The sequence below is a fragment of the Somniosus microcephalus genome, chromosome 21 (assembly GCF_052327205.1).
Source record: "Somniosus microcephalus isolate GS21.2 chromosome 21, FLI_Smic_1.0, whole genome shotgun sequence".
Lineage (NCBI taxonomy): Eukaryota > Metazoa > Chordata > Chondrichthyes > Squaliformes > Somniosidae > Somniosus > Somniosus microcephalus.
Window position 1 is genome coordinate 57,059,186 of NC_141007.1, and position 19,877 is coordinate 57,079,062.

The following is a 19,877-nucleotide window of genomic DNA, read 5'->3' on the forward strand; positions in this document are numbered from 1 at the left end:
ACTTTGCGCCGGCGCAAAATGTGTACTGAAGTTGGGGCGAGGCGCAGATCGCGCTGCGCCCGGGCGCTAAGCGCCTAGCGCTCGAGATCTACTCCTCCTAAGGCGCTAACGGCTGGCGCGCCCAACTGAATTTCTAGGCCGGGGTGTCTTGTAGTTCGCTATGTTTCTGCACCCCTAAAGAATCAAAACATGTGGCTGGAGAGCTTAAATCCAACTAATCTTCTTTCAGCAAGGTAATTACCAGTGTTGTAAGCTTGGTGAAGCCTGATTGAAACTACAGTTCTTGATAATTGGAATGAATTAAAAATGATGGGTTGCGTAAATCAAATCCAGTTGATTAATACGCTCTGTCATTGACTAAACCAATTTAATGTTTTTGTACTGTTGTATATCTGCGTCCACCTGCTTTGATATGATAACTGTTTCACAACTAGAATTGCTTCAGACCACAAAGTTATTTCATCCCAAATATTTTGTCATTGTCTTAAATTTTTTTGTTGTCTGTGATCTTGTTTCTTTTCCTTGATGCAGCCATTGGTCAGTGACAGACGAGCTCAAGGGCATGCAGCAAATGGAGAGAGGAAACTGCTGGCTTCTTGTGTTTATTATTAGGCTGGGAGGTTGGGCTCAATATCTCTGCACTGCTGTTCCGATCCTCGGTCAGGTATTGGATACTCGCCCAATGCCATTGGTCCAGGTTTCAGAGGCAATCTCTCACAAATGGTCATAGTGGTAGCTGTCATGGCTGCCTCCTGCTATTGGAATGACTAAAAACAAATAGAAACACGACATTTATACTTTCACAAAACATTTTATTGTGCAGATTTACCAGGACCCCTGCTTTTACAATAAAATCAACCCCAGTATGGCAGTCAAGGTGCAGACTATGTAGAATTACATTCTGTCAGCATGCATTAGCAGCTGATAGTATAGATGGAGGGGGAAGTGCCTCTCAACACAAAATGTAAAATCACTTCTGCAGAAAAGGGAGAATGCTTCTGAAAATAATTAAGTTCATCACAAGTAGTGAATGTGATGGATCAATAGGACCAGGTATGAGTTTCACAATGACATCTACTCTGGTGCTACAGTGGGCCCAATAATGATTACTGTTGGACTGCAACGTATCTTCCTTTGGTTGATCGGGCCACTCATTAGAATCATGTTGGCACCTTGATACTGTATTGATTATGTTGATTCATTCGCTCATTCAGCATCTTCGCACTGATGCTAATTTAATTCTTAAGGAACAAGAGGTGAGACTTCAGGGAGATCAGCACAAGCAAGCTGAGGAGCCTCAGCTCTGACTGAAGAGAGGTTTGCACCATAAATACTGAGAGTTCAGGCTAATTCAACAAACTGCTCTTGAAGAACATAGAGGCTCTGAAATTCCACCGGTCTGATCCTGGCAGCTATGCTGGGATCATGCTCGCCGGTGCTCTCCAACACTGAACCCCACGAATTTATGGGGTCAATAGCAAGCCAAGTACTACTTGGGTGCTTTTTTTGCGCCTGCCTGCCTCGTGCACCTTGAAACTGGAACCCCCCCCCGGCTCTGCCATGGCTCATATTGGACCCAGCAAGGGGGCCAATCGAGGATTATGCTTTTTTTAATGTGTCCTTTTCAGGGACCAGACTATTTTCCTGGCCTGGCCTCATCAGCGCAGCCCATATGAGCATGTGTGCGGCAGATACGCCTCATCTTTTTTTGGCATGTCAGCCGCCACTGAATCGCTGTGTTCCCATCCATGATCAGGAGCACACACTCCCAGCTCAAGGAGTCTCCACCTCTAGCCCCAGCACAGCTCCTCAATTCCACCCCTTGCAAGTTCATACTAGAAGAAACTGCAGAAACCCAACGTAATCAGGTCTCCTCCATTTCCTTGGGGGTTGATCGGTAGATCTCCCATGGAATTTCGGGGTCAAAGTATAGAATAAGAAAAGGACATTAACTCCTAACATGTACATTTATTTCCTTAAGGCAAGGGAATAATTTTTTTTAATTCACACAATTCTGGAATGAATAATTTTGCTCACTATTACTGGAGTAGCCTCAGATTCAGTAGCAAGTAAGTTATTGGAGCAAACACATTGCACTTTCAGTGCTAACAAATTGAAATTGGCCAGTGGCCGGCCTTACTTTAACTGACCTAGACGTATAAGGCAGTTCTTGTCTCTCACGTGTCAAGCATCTAATTAAATGGTTTATGCGCAACAGAGGTCAGACCATCAACAGTCTTATTAGTCTCTATTACGCTAGTGGGTGCTTAATGTTACTTTAATCAGCTCTTGTTAACGTAATATATACAAGTGCTAATGATGGGATTACACGGTTCAAGAGTGTGGAGGACAAATTACTAACAGTTAGAGACAGGAAAGAATATTACAGCAGTTAGTAGCTGCATGAATCATAGCTCCAGTCTGTGAATTATTGAGAGAGAAAATATGTCACCTGACAATTAACCCACTGGCTGAGAAAAAAAAATTGATTTGATATTTCTTTACTTTCACTACTGATGGCTTAGTGGGGGGATGACCAGTTGATGGGCACCGAGTTATACAGACCAGAAGATCCCCAGTAAAGAAAGAACAGTCTGCGATCTGACATGTAGCTTGTTGTGTTTCGAAATCCCTCTTTTCTTTCTGAAATCTGTTACAGGAAAGTAACTTGCTCCTTCCTCTAACCTCTAGTCCACCTCATTTGCCCTTGGAAGACTGTGTGTGCTGGTGAAGCGTGCAGAGTAACACTGACGGCCGAGGACTGTGCCACAACCCATCAGGGCAAAGCTTGAGCAGTTTATCTGTGATTTGAACCCAGAGCTGAGAGGAAATTTTCCGACTCAACGCTTCTGTCACGCGCTGAAAGCACGTAGCGGGAAATTACGCTGTGATTGTAAATGGATGGAAAATCATGGGTTTGGGGATGTACAATTTCCCAAAATATTTATCTAGCGTGCACGAGGAGGCTTAAAGCAAAAAATGTCCAAACATACCTTTAATTTTTATATATTACGTGCATTCTTTAGTATTTTCATTGACGCTTTAGCTTGGTGCTCACATCATCCATAACTATTATCAGATTTTTCTTATTGCTGCCAGTCATCATGTGGCTGTGAATTTCCTGCCTAAATCCCTCTGTCTCTCCTGATTCAGAACCATTCTTAAAACCCACCACTTTTGGTCATTCTTAAAACCCAAGCTTTTGGTCTCCCTTCTGACTCTCTCCTTTGGCTCAGTTTCCAGTTTTCCTTACATTTCTGTCAAGCACCGTGGACATTTTTCTATGTTAAAGGCGCTATATAAATGCATGTTTGCATTGTTTGTTTTCAACTTATTAGGGTCGATTTTACCAAATTAAAAAAAAATTAACCCACGGGACGTGGGCGTCGCTGGGAAAGCCAACATTTATTGCCCATCCTTAGTTGCCCTTGAGAAGGTGGCGGCGAGACAACGGAGTGACTTGCTAGGCCATTTCAGAGTCAACCACATTGCTGTGGGTCTGGAGTCACATATAGGCCAGACCGGGTAAGGACGGCAGATTTCCTTCCCTAAAGGACATTAGTGAACCAGATGGGTTTTACAACAATCTGGTAGTCACATGGTCACCATTACTGGTACCAGCTTTTTATTCCAGATTTATTTAATTAACTGAATTTAAATTTCCCCAGCTGCCGTGGTGGGATTTGAACTCATGTCTCCCGGATCATTAATCCAGACTAGTCCCGTAACATAACCACTATGCTACCGTTCCCATTTGTGCTTCCCTTTAATGGTCAGAAAACTGTGGGGCGCATGCTTGTCATTTCTGATATATGCTTCCGTTGAGCAGGGGTCCACGCACTTATACAGCGATTTCGCAACCTCAGGACGTCCCAAAGTGCTTCGCAGCCAATGAAGTACTTTTAAAGTGTAGTCTAAAGATAAGGGGTAAGCCATTTAGGGCAGAGATGGGGAGGAATTTCTTCACCCAGAGAGTGGTGAACCTGTGGAATTCTCTACCACAGAAGGCAGTTGAGGCCAATTTATTAAATATATTCAAGAAGGAGTTAGATGTATTTCTTAAGGCTAAAGGGATCAAGGGATATGGGGAGAAAGCAGGGACAGGGTACTGAATTTGGATGATCAGCCATGATCTCATTAAATGGCGGAGCAGGCTCGAGGGGCTGAATGGCCTACTCCTGCTCCTATCTTCTATGTTTCTATGTTTCCATGTCACTGTTGTAATGTAGGGAAATGCAGCAGCCAATTTGTGCACAGCAAGCTCCCACAAACTACACTGAGATAAATGACCATACTGTTTTAATGATGTTGGTTCAGGGATAAATATTGTCCAGGACAAAGGAAAACCCCTGCTCTTCTTTGAATAGTGCCATAGGAGCTGATATGTCCACCTGCGAGAGCCCGCGTTATAATTGTGTTCAGTGATTACATGGGCTGGAATTTTCAGAGGTAACAATGGGTGGGAAGTGCAAGTGGACCCCGACCCGCCCACTTTCACCTTTAACTCAGGAGGGACGGGGTTGGGGGTCGGGTTGCCAACTTGCTGCCAAGAGGCAGGGTGGCAATTTACATATTATAATGAGGCCCGGAGCCTCTATTTTAACCTGCTTTGCAGGTTTTACTGCAGGCAGCCGGGGATCGGGATTCCCGGTGGCTGCAACAAGCGGCCTCAGCCTCAGGGAGTAATCCTTGTGGGCCGGGAGGAGGAGTGCTTCCTCACGGCCCCCCAAGCTCCCCCACCATCAGCCTGGCCCTCCCTGGGGTTGGGGATTGGACCCTTGAGATCGCAACTCAGCCCCAGAGTCGGGGATCGACCCCTCCCCCGCACCACCCAGTGGCCTCCTTCTCTGAGCTCCCCACCTGACTGGAAGCCAGCCTATCAATCAGGCTGACTTCCAGGTGGGGAACCCACCCGTCACGTTGCACACACACAGTGGAGTTAAAACTCCACAGCTTGCCGGGAAACCGGAACTTCCGCGTTTCTCACCGTCTCTCGGGACCCAGGAAAATCCAGCCCATGGTGTTTGAGGGAAATGCTGGCTCTGCCTTCACTTACATGATTTTCAAATCCTTAATGAGGTCCGCACACACCAGCAGCTTGAGCCTTGAGCACCTAGTGGTGCCCAGTTAAAAAACCAGGCAGCGCATTCTTGACACACTTTTAGTGTAACAACTTTCCCCTGAGTTTTCTGCCTTTCACACACCAAGTTCATACATGCCCCGTTAAATTACGATGAGAGATTACACAAATTAGGGTTGTATTCCCTAGAATTTAGAAGGTTAAGGGGTGATCTGATCGAAGTTTTCAAGATATTAAGGGGAACAGATAGGGTAGATAGAGAAACTATTTCCGTTGGTTGGGGATTCTAGGACTAGGGGGCATAGTCTAAAAATTAGAGCCAGACCTTTCAGGAATGAAATTAGGAAACACTTCTACACACAAAGGGTGGTAGAAATTTGGAACTCTCTTCCGCAAACGACAACTGATGCTAGATCAATTGTTAATTTTAAATCTGAGATTGATAGATTTTTGCTAACCAAATATGGGGCAAAGGCGGGTATAGAGAGTTAGGTCGCAGATCAGCCATGATCTCATTGAATGGTGGAACAGGCTCGAGGGACTGAATGGCCTGCTCCTGTTCCTATGTTTGCAGGCACATAGCTGTTGAAAATCTCCTCTTCCATTCACTTAAACTAGATTTTAAAAGGCCCAGTGGTTTTATTAACATAGTAGGTCATCCCAGTGACATTTGTTTTTCTAAGTAATAGTTTCAACACTTGCAACCTCTGCTGAGGTTAATACTTTCTCGAGATTAAACAAATGTTCTCTGTAAAAGCAGGATAGACATTATTGGTAACTTTCAGCACTATGCTTTATTGTCAAATCCTAATTACGTGGAGTGGAGCTGAAAGATTCTGGCAGATATGATGCAAAGCTGTAATTACATTTTTTCCATCGGCTTTTCAGTACAGTTCCACCTCTGAAAGCCAGTGAAGAGAATAAAACATTACAAAAATACAATTACTATAATGCTTTCTTTTCATAGTTGTAACACAGATGTATTATCACAAGGTGTTTCACATAATCTAAAAAAGAAAAGACTTGCATTATCACAACTGAATTGTATGAACAATGTAATCTACCTTTTAATAAAGGAAAACATTATCCCAGAACTGTAGAGATATTTCCATGCTAGAAATTTATTTATAAACTCAAAATACAACAGGAATTGTTGCAGACTAAATAAAAACTGACTGTATATTATTTGTCTTTTATTTCTATTGAAGGATTTGATTGTAACTCACTTAAAACTTTCAGTCAGTTGGTATTTACACTTATAAAATTGTAATTCCTATCACTCATTCAGCATCCTAAATATATTGGTGGTTATGGTATGTCAGAGCCTGTAAAAGGTTAGATGAGTTAACAGATTATGTATGCAAGACTGATATATTATTTGAGTCTCATTTCCTCTGTGGCTTTTCTCAGATTCCTTCCTCTTTGCTGTCCTTTACATTTGCTGCTTTGCTCTCAGTATTTCCCAACTGAAAAAAAAAGCTAAATAATTGCTTGAGCGTAGTGTAGAGCCACTGACGTTAACACCACTTCTGTGGTCAACATCTATCACTTATCCTAGTAGGCGACCTGTGTGACATTGCCTTGCAATCAAGCAATATAATCTCTGACGTAAAACTGGGTGACAGACAGCAGATCTTCTTTGAGATCAATTGTGGTGCATCATGCTGCCCTCTGCTGCCCATAAGGGCACACTACAGGAAGCTTTGCATGCAAAATAACAACAGAAAATGCTGGAAAAACTCAGCAGGCCAGGCAACATCCGTGGAGAGAGAAATAGAGTCAACGTTTCGGGTCGAAACCCTTCTACAGAACTGCTGAGCATTTTTCCAGCATTTTCTGTTGTTATTTCAGATTTCCAGCATCCGCAGTATTTTGCTATCATATTAAGCTTTGCATGCATACTGACTTACCATGAGGCAATTGAAAATCATTTTTATCCCATGAATTTACCATCTTTACATTGTGCCACTCTTAAGGTTTCCACTTTTTCAACACCACATGCCCCAGAGAAAACCGCCCTTTTAATGTTGAATACAATAGACAGCTTACAGGGGAGACAAGCTTCTGATTTTGCTGCAGATAATAACAAGCAGAGTACAGTTAGGGCAGCCAGCTTTGGGGTTTAACTGACAAAACATCACGGGACAGAAACATTTGGAGTCAGTGTTTATTTCAGTCACACCAATAAAACCCAGAACTATAAAAATAACATTAAGAAAAAGTCAAAGGTGGGCAAAATTCCTCTAGTGCTGCTACTCCCCATAATCCAACAGCATTTTGACTGCACCTAATGCTTGCCTCTGTTACTTTACCTAGCAGATTATTGCAATCATTTATCACTTTGTAAAAAAAAATCTATTATCTGTTTTAAATTTACTTTTAATAAGATCAAGAACACAAGAAAGGAGTAGGCCATACAGCCCTTCAAGCCTTCTCCGCCATTCAATAAGATCATGGCTGATCTTCAACCTCAACTCCACTTTCCTGCCCGATCTCCTTATCCCTTGATTCCCCTAGAGTCCAAAAAATTATCTATCTCAGCTTTGAATATACTCAACAATTTAGCATCCACAGCCCTTTGGGGTAGAGAATTCCAAAGATTCGCAACCCTTTGAGTGAAGAAATTCCTCTTCATCTCAGTCTTAAATGGCCGACCCCTTATCCTGAAATTATACTCCCTAGTTCTAGACTCTCTCAGCATCTACCCAGTCAATCCCCCTCAGAATCTTGTATGTTTCCATGAGATCACCTCGCATTCTTCTAAACGCTAAAGAGTGTAACCCCAATCTACTCAATCTCTCCTCATAGGACAACCCTCTCATCCCTGGGAATCAATCTAGTAAACCTTTATTGCACCGCATCTAAGGCAAGTACATCCTTCCTCAGATAAGGAGATCAAAACTGTGCGCAGTTCTCCGAGCGGTCTCACCAAAGCCCTGTACAATTGTAGTAAGACATCCTTACTTTTGTACTCCAGCCCCCTTGCAATAAAGGCCAACATGCCATTCGCCTTCCTAATTGCTTGCTGTACCTGGATGCTAACTCTCTGTGTTTCCTGTACAAGGACACCTAAATCTCTCTGAACACCAACATTTAATAGTTTCTCACCATTTAAAAAATATTCTGTTTTTCTATTCTTCCTCCCAAAGTGAATAACCTTAAATTTATGTTCACTGCTCCTGCTGGCCTGACTTACTTTGAAGTAACATTCTAAGCTTCCCTTATTTATATTATGTAGTACCTTATGATGTAAGTTTTACGAGATAGCGCTCCCAGCATGGCGCGTTGTATGACAGGAGGGTAGATCGGACAGCTGGGGAGAGGGGACGTTAGCACATCTGATTCACCACCTTCCCACTTATTGATTTTAATAACCCACAAATCAGGAGGCTGCAAATCATACACGCTGATCAATGCTCCTGACTGTCTGAAGTTGTAGCTGGGGGCACTAAATTGTAAAATTTACCCCCCCCCCCCCGATTTTTGACCACCACCCTTGATTGTTGAGCTTAAGCTTCTCAATCTTTCCTCTCAGCTCATCCCCTTTTAATTTTGGGATCATTCTCTGATCCCAAATTCCATCATGTGGGCACTCATCCCCAGAGGTTGCACTGCCACAAAGCATGAAAACAAATATGGTGGAGCTTGAAGGCCATCCGGCAGCCCTTTAATAGCTGCTGGCAGCCAATATTCCAGCCCTGGTCTTGTGGCACTTTAAGCACGTTACGTATTGTGCACTGGAAGCATCACCAAAGACAATTAAATGACCTGACCTTGCATTGTCAGGTGAGATCAGCTCGGTGGGGTGGGGGCGTAAGGAGCAGTCATTCCCAAAGCCCTGCGCAAGGCCCACATCATCCACCCCATCGCTCTTCGCCAGGAATACCCAACCATGGAAACAGCCGATCATTCCAAACTCTTTAAATTCCTAGTTATCCTGCACATATGGAGCTCTTCCTCCTCCCACTTGTTATCTCTGTCTTTCCCTGTGCGCGTGCATGGTGCTTCTTCACACTGACAGAAGGATTTGATAGGGTTGATAAAGAGAAACGATTTCCTCTGGTGGGGGGAGTCCAGAACAAGGGGGCATAACCTTAAAATTAGAGCTAGTTTCAGGGGTGATGTCAGGAAGCACTTCATCACACAAAGCGTAACGGAAATCTGGAACTCTCTCCACCAAAAAGCTATTGACAATTTCAAAACTGAGAATAATTGGTTTTTGTTAGGCAAGGGTATTAAGGGTTACGGAACCAAGGCGGATAAATGGAGTTAAGATACAGATCCTCCATGATCTAATTGAATGGTGCAACAGGCTCAAGGGGCTGAATGGCCTACTCCTGTTCCTATGTTCCTACTTCCTTCGGCACTGTTTCATGGTTTAATTGAACTTGTTCAATGGTATTGACATTTCCTTCAATTGAATTCTTCGCTCCTCTCAACCAATCACGGGCTTTTAGCTGCAGAGATTTGAATTGATAGCGACAGGATGGAGGCTGAGCTGCCAGCACAGCAACTGTTAGCTGTTCAGGCTGTAGAGATTTGTGAGCAACACAATGTTCTAGGTGCCAACACCCAAGGGTGTTGGAGTCAGGTGAGGAATGGATAGGAAGCTCAGGAGGCAATATTTGAACAGAAACTCTCACTGAAAATACCAACAAAACTCAGATTCATTTAATGGATCATGGTAAGGCAGCTAAAGATACTGATCAAACAGTAAATTGGTTGCAAACGAAAAATCAATTAAAGTAAATATTGAAACTGGAAAAAATAATCACTGTAAATAGGAACCTCAAATATATTGCGCAGAGCAATATATTAACACTGGTGCACATTTAAAGTGAGATTCATACAGGAGTCATGCACAGTACAGGTTGTGCAATTGCTGCACCTACCTGAGATGCTAGGCATGTGAACATTGTGACCCCAGCACCAAAACAGCCTCTCTGAATCTCAAACTCTAGCTTGGCTGTTGTGGTGGGAATACAGCTCAATTTACAGCAGATGTACACTGACGATACAAGAGCGGAGATGGAAAATAAGTAACTATACAGTGTACCGTATTTATATACCGTACACCTTTTATCCAATATGCATTTGAATAAAAAAGATCGTACACATGCACAGAAGTCTACATTTTGAGGTACAATATTTATGTTTCAATAAGAAAGAGTAGCTGAAAAGAGACATATGATTAAGAAATTGAAAACCACACCCTATTTAAGGGACAGTGTTGTACAGAATTTCTGTTACAAGTTTGACAATTTTTTTTGTATAACTGGCAATTACTTATATATGTAATAAGGATAAACCTTTTGTAACTCTTCACAAACATTGCTATTTCAAAGATAGTGGCAGAATTCCATTCTGATGCTATCTCAAGTGAATGGTAATCACTATGGTAACAGCATAGGCTGTTCTAAACTCTTGCCATCTCTCTCTGACACCTTCTACTATTGGACAACATGTGGCCTTAGTAAAAACAGGCTCACACATACAGAAAGCAAATAAGCTGAAATGAATTATGTACAATCCATTACCAAAAGACCTATGGTCTAATATTAACAAAGTAATTTACTATCTTTTTTATACTGCAGAATTCTACAAGACCTGCCTTGAAAGGTATGGAACAGTTTGTTCTGCTTAAACATTTATATATAAATAAATGTCTTATACAGTTATACTGCTTTACAACACCATAGCAACTGCCAACTGTGGCTGGAGCCATAGCATCAAAGGTCAGGCCTTTTCTATATTAAAAAAAAACTATATACAGCTTTTGTAACAAAACATTTGATCATAAATGGTTAAATATAGGTTTAATGGCAGATATCTGATCCATAGCAATCTAATGTGTGGGTGGAGATGCATCTTACCAACATTGGCATGGGTTGTTCAGTGCAGCTGGACAACAAGTGACCTCCTTGGTGGACATGCATCTACCTGTTTCCTAACTGTGTCGTATGGAGAGGGCGACAAGAGATGTCACTGTGGTGAGTATCTATCCAATCGCACCCAAGCAACTTCTGAAACTTATGCTAAAGGGTATGAAAATCAACATGATAACAGTTCTAACCCAAAATAGGAAAAAAACCTTGCTAAGGGTGGGTAGGAACCAGCCCCATTTTGATTTGGGTACTATCATCTTAATATTCAACTTTGAAGAACCATCTGAAAGTGAATCTAAATACAAATCTAAAGACTGAATTAATCCCAACACTCACCCCTATGGGTATGCAAGGCTTGTTTGTACATTAAAAAGCACAGATAATCACTGCCGCTATTTTCTTTGCTTTACGAGCTTTTTTTGTTCAATGTCACATAAAATAGTTGTTCATTTCTAAATACTTTTGTCAAAATGTTTGAATATAAAACAGGTAAAATGAAATGGTTTTTCAAAAATGGGTATGTTTCTACAGCACATATTCCTCGTTACGTTCCTTCTTGCCCTGAACCTACATCGCTCACTTTTGCCTCCGCAATCTCTGCCTGTTTCCTCTGTAGCTCAGTGGGACCGTTATGTTTTACACAAAACTTGAGGGATTGGTTTAAATAGGTCCCACCACCATAGACATTCTGCAAATAAAATTGGAGAGCTGGGGATAACGGACTGATTTTTTTCTCATAGAATTTTTAATTTCCTTAACTAAGCATGATTTGTTTTTTTTAATGAAAGAAAGGCATTGTGTACAAATAGTACAAAGTAGACTAATCTCAGGAACATACTTTGTGCCCTTTCTGAATATGTAATTTGGATGATCAGCCATGATCTCATTAAATGGCGGAGCAGGCTCGAGGGGCCGAATGGCCTACTCCTGCTCCTATCTTCTATGTTTCTATGTCACTTTGTGCAGACACACCAGGAAACAACAACTGGTCAGATCTAAAGCTTTCCCTTATACCGGACTGTTGGGAATATTTGATATTTGAAAGCTTAAACTACAACCATGCTATTCTGAAACATCAATCCAATTTCTTTAAATAATTTAGGGCTGTCTGGCAGCTTCAGTGATGCAGGATTGTGCTCCCAGCCTATTATCTTGTGAGTTCACATTCCAGCCTTGATTGACACTTGGGTTTGACTTCACTGGGTTTATCAACCAGACTTCTTGATAGAACATAAAGTTGCAGACTGACCCATCTCTGAGGAAGGAGCGACTTATCAAAGACCAGCATGCTGCTCCAACAGAACCCACACTGTCTGGCAGTAACAATGAATCATTGATCATGATGGTTGTGTAGAGTTTCTTGGAACAAATTTTCTTGTGATTGAAGATAACTTAAAACGGAAACTTGCTGACAGACACATATCCACATAACTTAGGCAACATTGAATCTGCGGACTAAAAAAGTTTTTTTTTAAAGAAAAGATCTTTGAAGAAACACCATTAATGGAGCAGCCATAACCATCTAACTATCTCAAACTTACTTTTATGGCACGTGTCCCTTAATTAAAATAGCCCCCCAAAATTATAATTTTTCACATTAGGTCCAAATACATGAAATTCCTTAAAGTTTAATACTGCACCTAAATTTATAAATCCATGCTTTTTCCTGTGAAGCATATCGTTTTTATTGTTGAGAAATGGTGTAATTTATTTCTAAAAGAGAATTCCTGCAAATGTAGGTCTGGAATTAAAACTGAAATGCTGGAAAATGGAGGGTGTACTTAAAGTTTGAAGTTAATCAAATCAATGTTTGGACCAGAGTGTCAAGGAAAAAAATATCAGATGCTGTTCCTGAAACTTGCTTTGAGTTTCACTGGAACAATGGATAAAGTCAAAGATGGAGAAGCCAGAGCAGGAATGGGAGAGGGAGTCAAAGTGGTGAGGCACGGGGAGCTCAAGATCACACTTGCAGTTTAGAACAGAGGTGTTTAGCAAAGTGGTCCCTAATCTGCTCTTGATGTTGACAATGTAGGAATCCAATGGGTCCACAGGAAAGTTTCATAAATTCTTTTTTGTTTGTTTAAAAACGAACCTTACGCTGGCGGCCACTACCAACACCTGCCCCACACATCGCAGAGCAATTCCGATGAGGAGACCTGAAACAGATGGTAGGCCCCTCGGTTACCTTTGTAAGGGCCCAATGCCTGTGTTAAGTGGCCGCCAGGGACACCTGAGAAAGAGTGCAACCCAATTTCAGGTGGGACGTTTTTCAGGCTTTCTTGAGGCGCAGAACATTGGTCCCTGAAATTGGGCCTCGTTGCACCCGTTTTAGGCCTGAAGGCCGAAGAAAGCTGATAAGCGATAATGATAATTATACTCTTAATGGAAGTACTCATAAGAACATAAGAAGTAGGAGCAGGAGTAGGCCATACGGCCCCTCTAGCCTGCTCCGCCATTCAATAGGATCATGGCTGATCCGAACTTAGACTCACGTCCACTTCCCTGCCCTCTCCCCGTAATCCCTTATTCCCTTATCAGCTAGGAAACTGTCTATCTCCGTTTAAAATTTATTTAATGTCGCAGCTTCCACAGCTCTCTGAGGTAGCAAATTCTATAGATTTACTACCCTCTGAGTGAAGAAGTTTCTCCTCATCTCAGTTTTGAAAGGGCAGCCCCTTATTCTAAGATTATGCCGCCTAGTTCTAGTCTCACCCATCAGTGGAAACATCCTCACCGCATCCACCCGATCAAGCCCCCTCACAATCTTATATGTTTCGATAAGATCGCCTCTCATTCTTCTGAATTCCAATGAGTGAGGTGGAAGAGCAGAGGGATTTGAGGGCACAGGTTCACAGGACATTAAAGGCAGTGGGTTCTATTCCTTTCTTCCACTTTCTCAATCAAAATAATTATGGAAAATAACAAAGTGCAATTCCACAGAATCAATACCCGGATTAAGTGGATTTTGTTGTCCAGATTGCTTCACAGTGGAAATGCTTGTAATGACATTTTGTGAATGCTCCAGTGCATATGCAAGTTCTTTTGCTTGTACCTAAGTGTATTTTTCCAATGCCCGTATACTATAAGTGCATAAAGAAAGACCAGAATTTTCAGTTGCAAGCATTTCCTTGGTACAGTAGTTAACCCAGACTCCAAGGGGAGAGCTTGCCAGAAATTTTTGTCCGCAGTTCCAGTATTCCAACTGAAGAAGCCAGTAGAGACACACCCTATTCTTCAGGAAGTGCATCAGCCTGTATGGAATTCTTGCAGCCAGGAACACTGCGTAACCAGACCTAAACAATGACTGCAAAAATAAACAGCCTTTCAGCTCACATACTATATAATAATAATGGTCTCTTTTTTAGTACATACTTTCCTCTCACCTCCCTATGTTCTTTTCTTGGAGCCTGTTCGGCACCATCCGTCCTGTTTCAGCCTGGAGGAAAGGTGGGTCACGTTGGGCTACTGACGTCTTTGTGACCACTGTTAATGGGACTCCAGGGGGTCATAGAGTCATAACGGCACAGAAGGAGGCCATTCGGCCCATTGAGTCCGTGCCGGCTCTCTGCAGAGCAGTCGAGTCAGTCCCCCCCCCCCCCGAGGTGTCCTGTGGGAGGTGCCGCTCTAACAGGGCAAGTCAGTGTCAGATTTCCCTCTCATTGAGGTGAGCTGCCTCATTTATGAATTACTCTCCACCCAACATCCATAATGAAGAAACCAAGGTCAGCAGATTCAAGTGACAGACAATGCTGGAACTCAAACCCATACTTTCTGATTGGGAGACAGGGGCTGCAATGCTTTTATCTGGGTTTATGGCAGCATCTTTGCATGAAAATTAAAATATTACGTTTTGTTTAAATTTGTTTTGTGTAGATTTAAAGAATGTTCGGCGCATAGATATTTATAGAATTTTATTTTTATAGAAAGTAAATAAGAGTGCATGAGCTGGAGAGGAGATTTAATATTCATATAATGTTCAGTACGATCAGAATCACTAGCTCTAAAGACAAACATGCAGTCATTCATCTATAATCTATAATAATTCTTTTCTAACAACCTTAGCTCCGAGCTTAGTGAACTCAGTCCAGTCCTATGTCACTGTGTGGAAAAAGTCCCTGGCTTTAATAACTAGTATTTTATGTTGCTATGTTGCAAAATCAGGCTCGCTGGACCAGAAATCATAAAATCAGGTCAATGAGGAAAACATTTAATATATATTTTTAACTCAAAGGGTGATAAATGTTCAGAAGGATCTGCCATCTGGGGTAGTGGGGGGATGGAAAACGCAAGTGAATGCTGCACTGGAAGAGTGCGAGTCCTTGAGGGGTGAGCTTGATGGGCCAGGTGGCCTTTTATCACCCTTGATTGTTCTTAAGGTAATGATTAATCATAAAAAATTGAAAATAAAATTGCAGTTTTACAGCTAAAGTAATTCATGATAGCTCCTTTCAAGTGGGACTAAAATTAACTGCAATTAAAGTCAGTGAACATTTTGCTTCTTATTACGTACCTTTACTTGTAGCGCAATAACAAATCAACCCAATAGCCAAAACAAGCAGCACAGTGGCAGCTATACTGACAGCAACCGTCACAGGTTGGTAACTGGGATCTGGAAAGTAGAACCATAACGATTATTGTTTCTTTTTGTTGCATAAAAGGTCATATGTATCTTATTCCACTGAAATTAATAAATTCACTACACTCTGTTGTTAAGTCTCAATGGCCTTGAAGTTACACTTTGCAACAATTAGCATATGAAGCCTTAATGCATTTGTATGCAATTCTTTTGCCTGTTACCTTAATCAGGCTAATGCCTGTTAACTAAAATTGAAACAGCAAGGGGCAAATTTTCCTGTTGCTACCCTGAGTGCACTGGATTGCCTGTGCACAGTGAATAAAGGAAAATCAGGCGGGGAGGATTATACACTCGTAAGGGTATGGCTTACCGCCTCGTTCCCTCTGATGCCATATTCCCAAGGTCCCAACACTGGATGGTCGGGGTGCCTGACTGAGTCAGGCTGTTATTATGCAAATCAGGATATACATAGGACCCGGCTTAAATCAGACACTCAGTTTACACTAATGTGGCTCTGAATTGACAGCCTTGCCGATGGTGCTTTGAGGCTGAGATATGTACTGGGAACTCTGAATACTTTGAGTTTTTATATCTGACCTGCAAATGGCTGATAATGAGAAAATAAGAAAATGTTTAAATTCCCAGCATCAATACAAACCTAAATCTTTCCAATAGAAGGAACTATGGTTACATGGTTGATAACATTACAAAAGCACTTTACCTTGACCTGGTAGCACTTCAATCCAGTTGCTAATCTGTCCATTTACAGAGCAGTAATACTTTCCAGGATCTACTGCACGAGTAATGAATTGGTTCTGCTGTGTGTTTTTGGTCGAATTCTTTCCTGGGTACACAAAGTGCCAGGTGTAGAATCCGTTGGTTTCATATTTGACACTGCAGTTAAGTGTGAGTTGGTGGTCCAGAATAGGGGAATCTGGATTTGAGGTCAACTTAACAGACAAATCTAAAAAGAAATTCAGAACAGAAATCTCTGAATGCCGTATAACCAATGAAATTGGATTCAAGATGTAAAAAAATCTATCTATTAAACAAATTACAACTGGCATTACTGGGGGCTCCATAGCATAGACAATAGTTTTGCAACCCATGGTATTATAACAGAAGCTTTGCATCCATGAACGCAACTATATAATCCTTAAGATTCTTCCAGTCCTGGGAAGGGCTCTATATCCGGACACTGTTCCCTGGTTTAGACAGCAGGCAGCCAGCAGTTGTCAGTGTTGCTCTTCAGTAAATGACCAAGATGTGTGTGAACAGCCGAGGGTGACTCACCCTCTGATTTTTCCCCGCTCTGTACATCGGGAAATATTTGACCTCCACTTCACACCTTTCCACAATGGCACAACTAGGACTGGGGACTTGTCCTGTCAGGGAAAACGATGGTGGGAGTAGTAGGCAGTAGCAGCATTCACTTGGAGCAGCAGGTAGGATTTGGGTAGGAGCAGCATTGGAGGGAGGAAGGGAGAAGGCAGAGACAGAAGAAGTGCTTTGGAGGGAAAGAGAAGCTGTCAGCGGCACTTTGCAAAATAAGAGGAGAGCAGTCAGGAGCAATCTTTTGGGTGGGCTGCTTTTCCCCCTCCACTACAAGTGAAAGCGTGTTGGGTATGTCTACAGCTTTAATTACAAGTGTGTGTCCCACTGCACTTTCAGTGTAATTACTTGTTTTGACATGTTATATGTTCAGGGTCAGTTGAGTTGTCAGCTTCTTTGGACTATGGCGCTGTTTGCTAGTTTTCTAGGTTAGCAGGTATACTTAGTAAAACATGTTCCATGAGGACCCCCTTCAAAGTGAAAGGAGAATAAAATAAGAAAAATAAATTAGATTCTAACATTGATTTTTCCGTACCGATTACCAGCCCATTGCTGTATTTTGACATAAATCCATTCTCAGCTTTGCACTTCAAAGTGTCCAGTATTTCAGTGTAAGTTAGCACCAAAAGCAATTGAGCTTTTCTCCGACTCTGTGCGGTGTAGTTGCTCACAGCACTCGTGTTTCTATACAATGTGTACATTATTGGCAAGGTTCCTTCACGTGATAAACAGGAAATAGTTGTCATCACTTGGGTATGATCCACATGGGCAACGTTTACAGAAATCTCGGGGTTGGACGCCGGAACTTAAAAAAACAAAATGAAAAGCATAAATAACACTTTAAAATGATAAGTTTTAACTTAGTTTAAAAAAATACAGCTCACACAAGTTGTAAATGAACCAGCGCAGAACAGTGCCAAGAGCGTTTGTCTAATGAGCAATCCTGCTGGTGTCATGAAGCACGTCCAACATTTTCACAACTGGGATGATTCCAGCGCAGCCAGCAGAGGATGCGTGGCTGTGTCCCATCACAATTGAATTCATTATAAACAGCAGGAGTGGATACAGATTCAACTTCTAGTGCAGCCTAAAGCTTTTGTATTATGTTTGTACCTAGGGCAGTGAATGAAAAAATCAGCACACTATTTGTAGCAAGAAAGATAATATGCTAAAATAGAACAGGCCTGACGAAGGGTCATCGACCTGAAACGTTAACATTGTTTCTCTCTCCGCAGATGCTGCCTGACCTGCTGAGAATTTTCTCTTTTTCCAAACAGATTTCCAGCATCTGCAGTATTTTGCTTTTGAAATAGTGCAACTCTTTGTACACCGTGACATTTTGGCCTCATACTACGCAGTAGTGTGAAGGGACTATAACTCACATGTTGTAAGAATGAGGTAGATCCAAAAGGCTGTGGGGTACATTTTAACTTCCACCTCCCAGCGGTAGTGGATCAGCTGCATGTTACATACCCCGCGTGATTTTCCTTTCTATTGACTTCAATGGGAATCGGGCGGTGTGTCTAACGGGCAGCCGATCCGCTTGTTTTCCACTCGGCACTGAAAGCTAAAATCTACCCCGGTACTATTTTCACGATTTTTTCCAATCCATAACTTCTTACCCTTAATGCTTAGTCCTTCTCCGTTTATCAATATTTATCACTATCTCCCCCCATTTCTCATCGGACCATATACCCACTGAGCCATGAGGGCAACTTATAGTTTGTTCCTCAATGCTACATGTTTATGTTCTTATGAATAAAATAATCTGGAAATCAGTTACCTTTAACAGTCACTTCTGTGGAATTGCTGGTAATCCTGAATGTTTGCATATCGAATTGATTGCTTGCTTCACATTGATAGCCACCAGTAGCATTGAGACTCACGTTATCAATAACCAGATTGGATTGGTTTATTTTGACTGAAGGAGATGACAAGCTTATTTCCTGCTTATTAAAGTACCATTTGTAGGTCACATTAGAGCCTTGTTTTACAAAGCATTTCAGAGTCAGTTTGCTGTGTACTTTTAGGACAGGTGGATCAGGTGTAGAAATTACCATAACTTCCAATACTGGAGCTAAAAATAAATACAAAATAAATTGTTAGTTTTATGTCCTTGCATGCAGAAGTTCTTATTCAAAAGTAGTCACTATTTAGAAAGCAGGCCATGAAGATGACCTGGGCATGCTCCCTGCCACCTTAGACGTAGAAAAGCATCCTAAGCCTCTCCGCAAGGTGTGAAGAAAAAACAGACATCGAGCCAAACAAGGAAAGATTAGGATGGGTGGGGGTGGGCTTTAAGGAGAATCCTAAAGGAGGAGAGGAAGGTAGAAAGATAGAGTGGTTTAGAGAGAGAATTCCAGAGCTGTCAATGTTGGGGTGAAGGAATGAGGGGATGGACAAGAGACTAGAGTCAGAGGAACAGAGACTTCAGGGAGGCATGTTGTAGGGCTGGAGGAGGTTACAGAGCCAGGGAGGGGCGAGGCATTGAGGGGTTTAAACACAAGAATGGGAATCTTAATTTTGAAGCTTTGTGGGGATCCTATGTAGGCCATGAAGGACAGGGCTGATGGGCAAGCAGGTCTTGGTGCGGGATAGGATACAAACAGCAGAATGTTGGATGAGCTGGTTTACAAAGGGTGAAGGATGGGAGGTCAGCCAGGAGAACAGGCTGGCTTCTCGAGGGCAATTAGGGATGGATAACAAATGTTGGCCTTGCCAGCGACACCCACATACCATGAATGAATTTTTTTTAAATAGTTGAGTCAGGAGGTAACAAAGGCATGGATGTGGGTGACGTTATGGAGGTGGAATAGGCGGTCTGTGTGATGGATAGGGTTGGAAACGGACCAGGGCCGAACTGGATGCAGAGGTTGAAAATAGTCTTGTTCAGCCTGAGGCAGTGGCCGGGAAGGAGGATGGAATCAGCGGCTTCAGTCTTCCCAATGTTCAGCTGGAGGAAGTTACAGCTAAACCAGCATTGGATGTCAGGCAAGCAGTAATT

At 42.2% G+C, this 19,877-nt stretch overlaps 1 protein-coding gene across 3 annotated transcripts in view; it reads right to left on the reverse strand.

Annotated features, from left to right (window-relative positions):
- Window positions 1-345: 345 nt before the first annotated feature.
- Window positions 346-19,877, reverse strand: part of LOC147102838 (Fc receptor-like protein 5) — a 29,864-nt gene continuing 10,332 nt past the window's right edge. Inside the window, exons 4-8 of one of the 3 annotated variants that reach the window (XM_085963718.1) lie at window positions 18,657-18,950; window positions 17,409-17,678; window positions 16,263-16,505; window positions 15,476-15,574; window positions 346-767 (exon numbers count right to left, since the gene is read on the reverse strand). In XM_085963718.1, coding sequence (XP_085819844.1) covers window positions 715-767; window positions 15,476-15,574; window positions 16,263-16,505; window positions 17,409-17,678; window positions 18,657-18,950 — 959 coding nt within the window. In that variant the 3' untranslated portion in view covers window positions 346-714. Of the gene's footprint in view, window positions 768-5,848; window positions 14,270-15,475; window positions 15,575-16,262; window positions 16,506-17,408; window positions 17,679-18,656; window positions 18,951-19,877 lie in introns of those variants that run through there. The other 2 variants (XM_085963720.1, XM_085963719.1) reach the window with 2 other exon arrangements.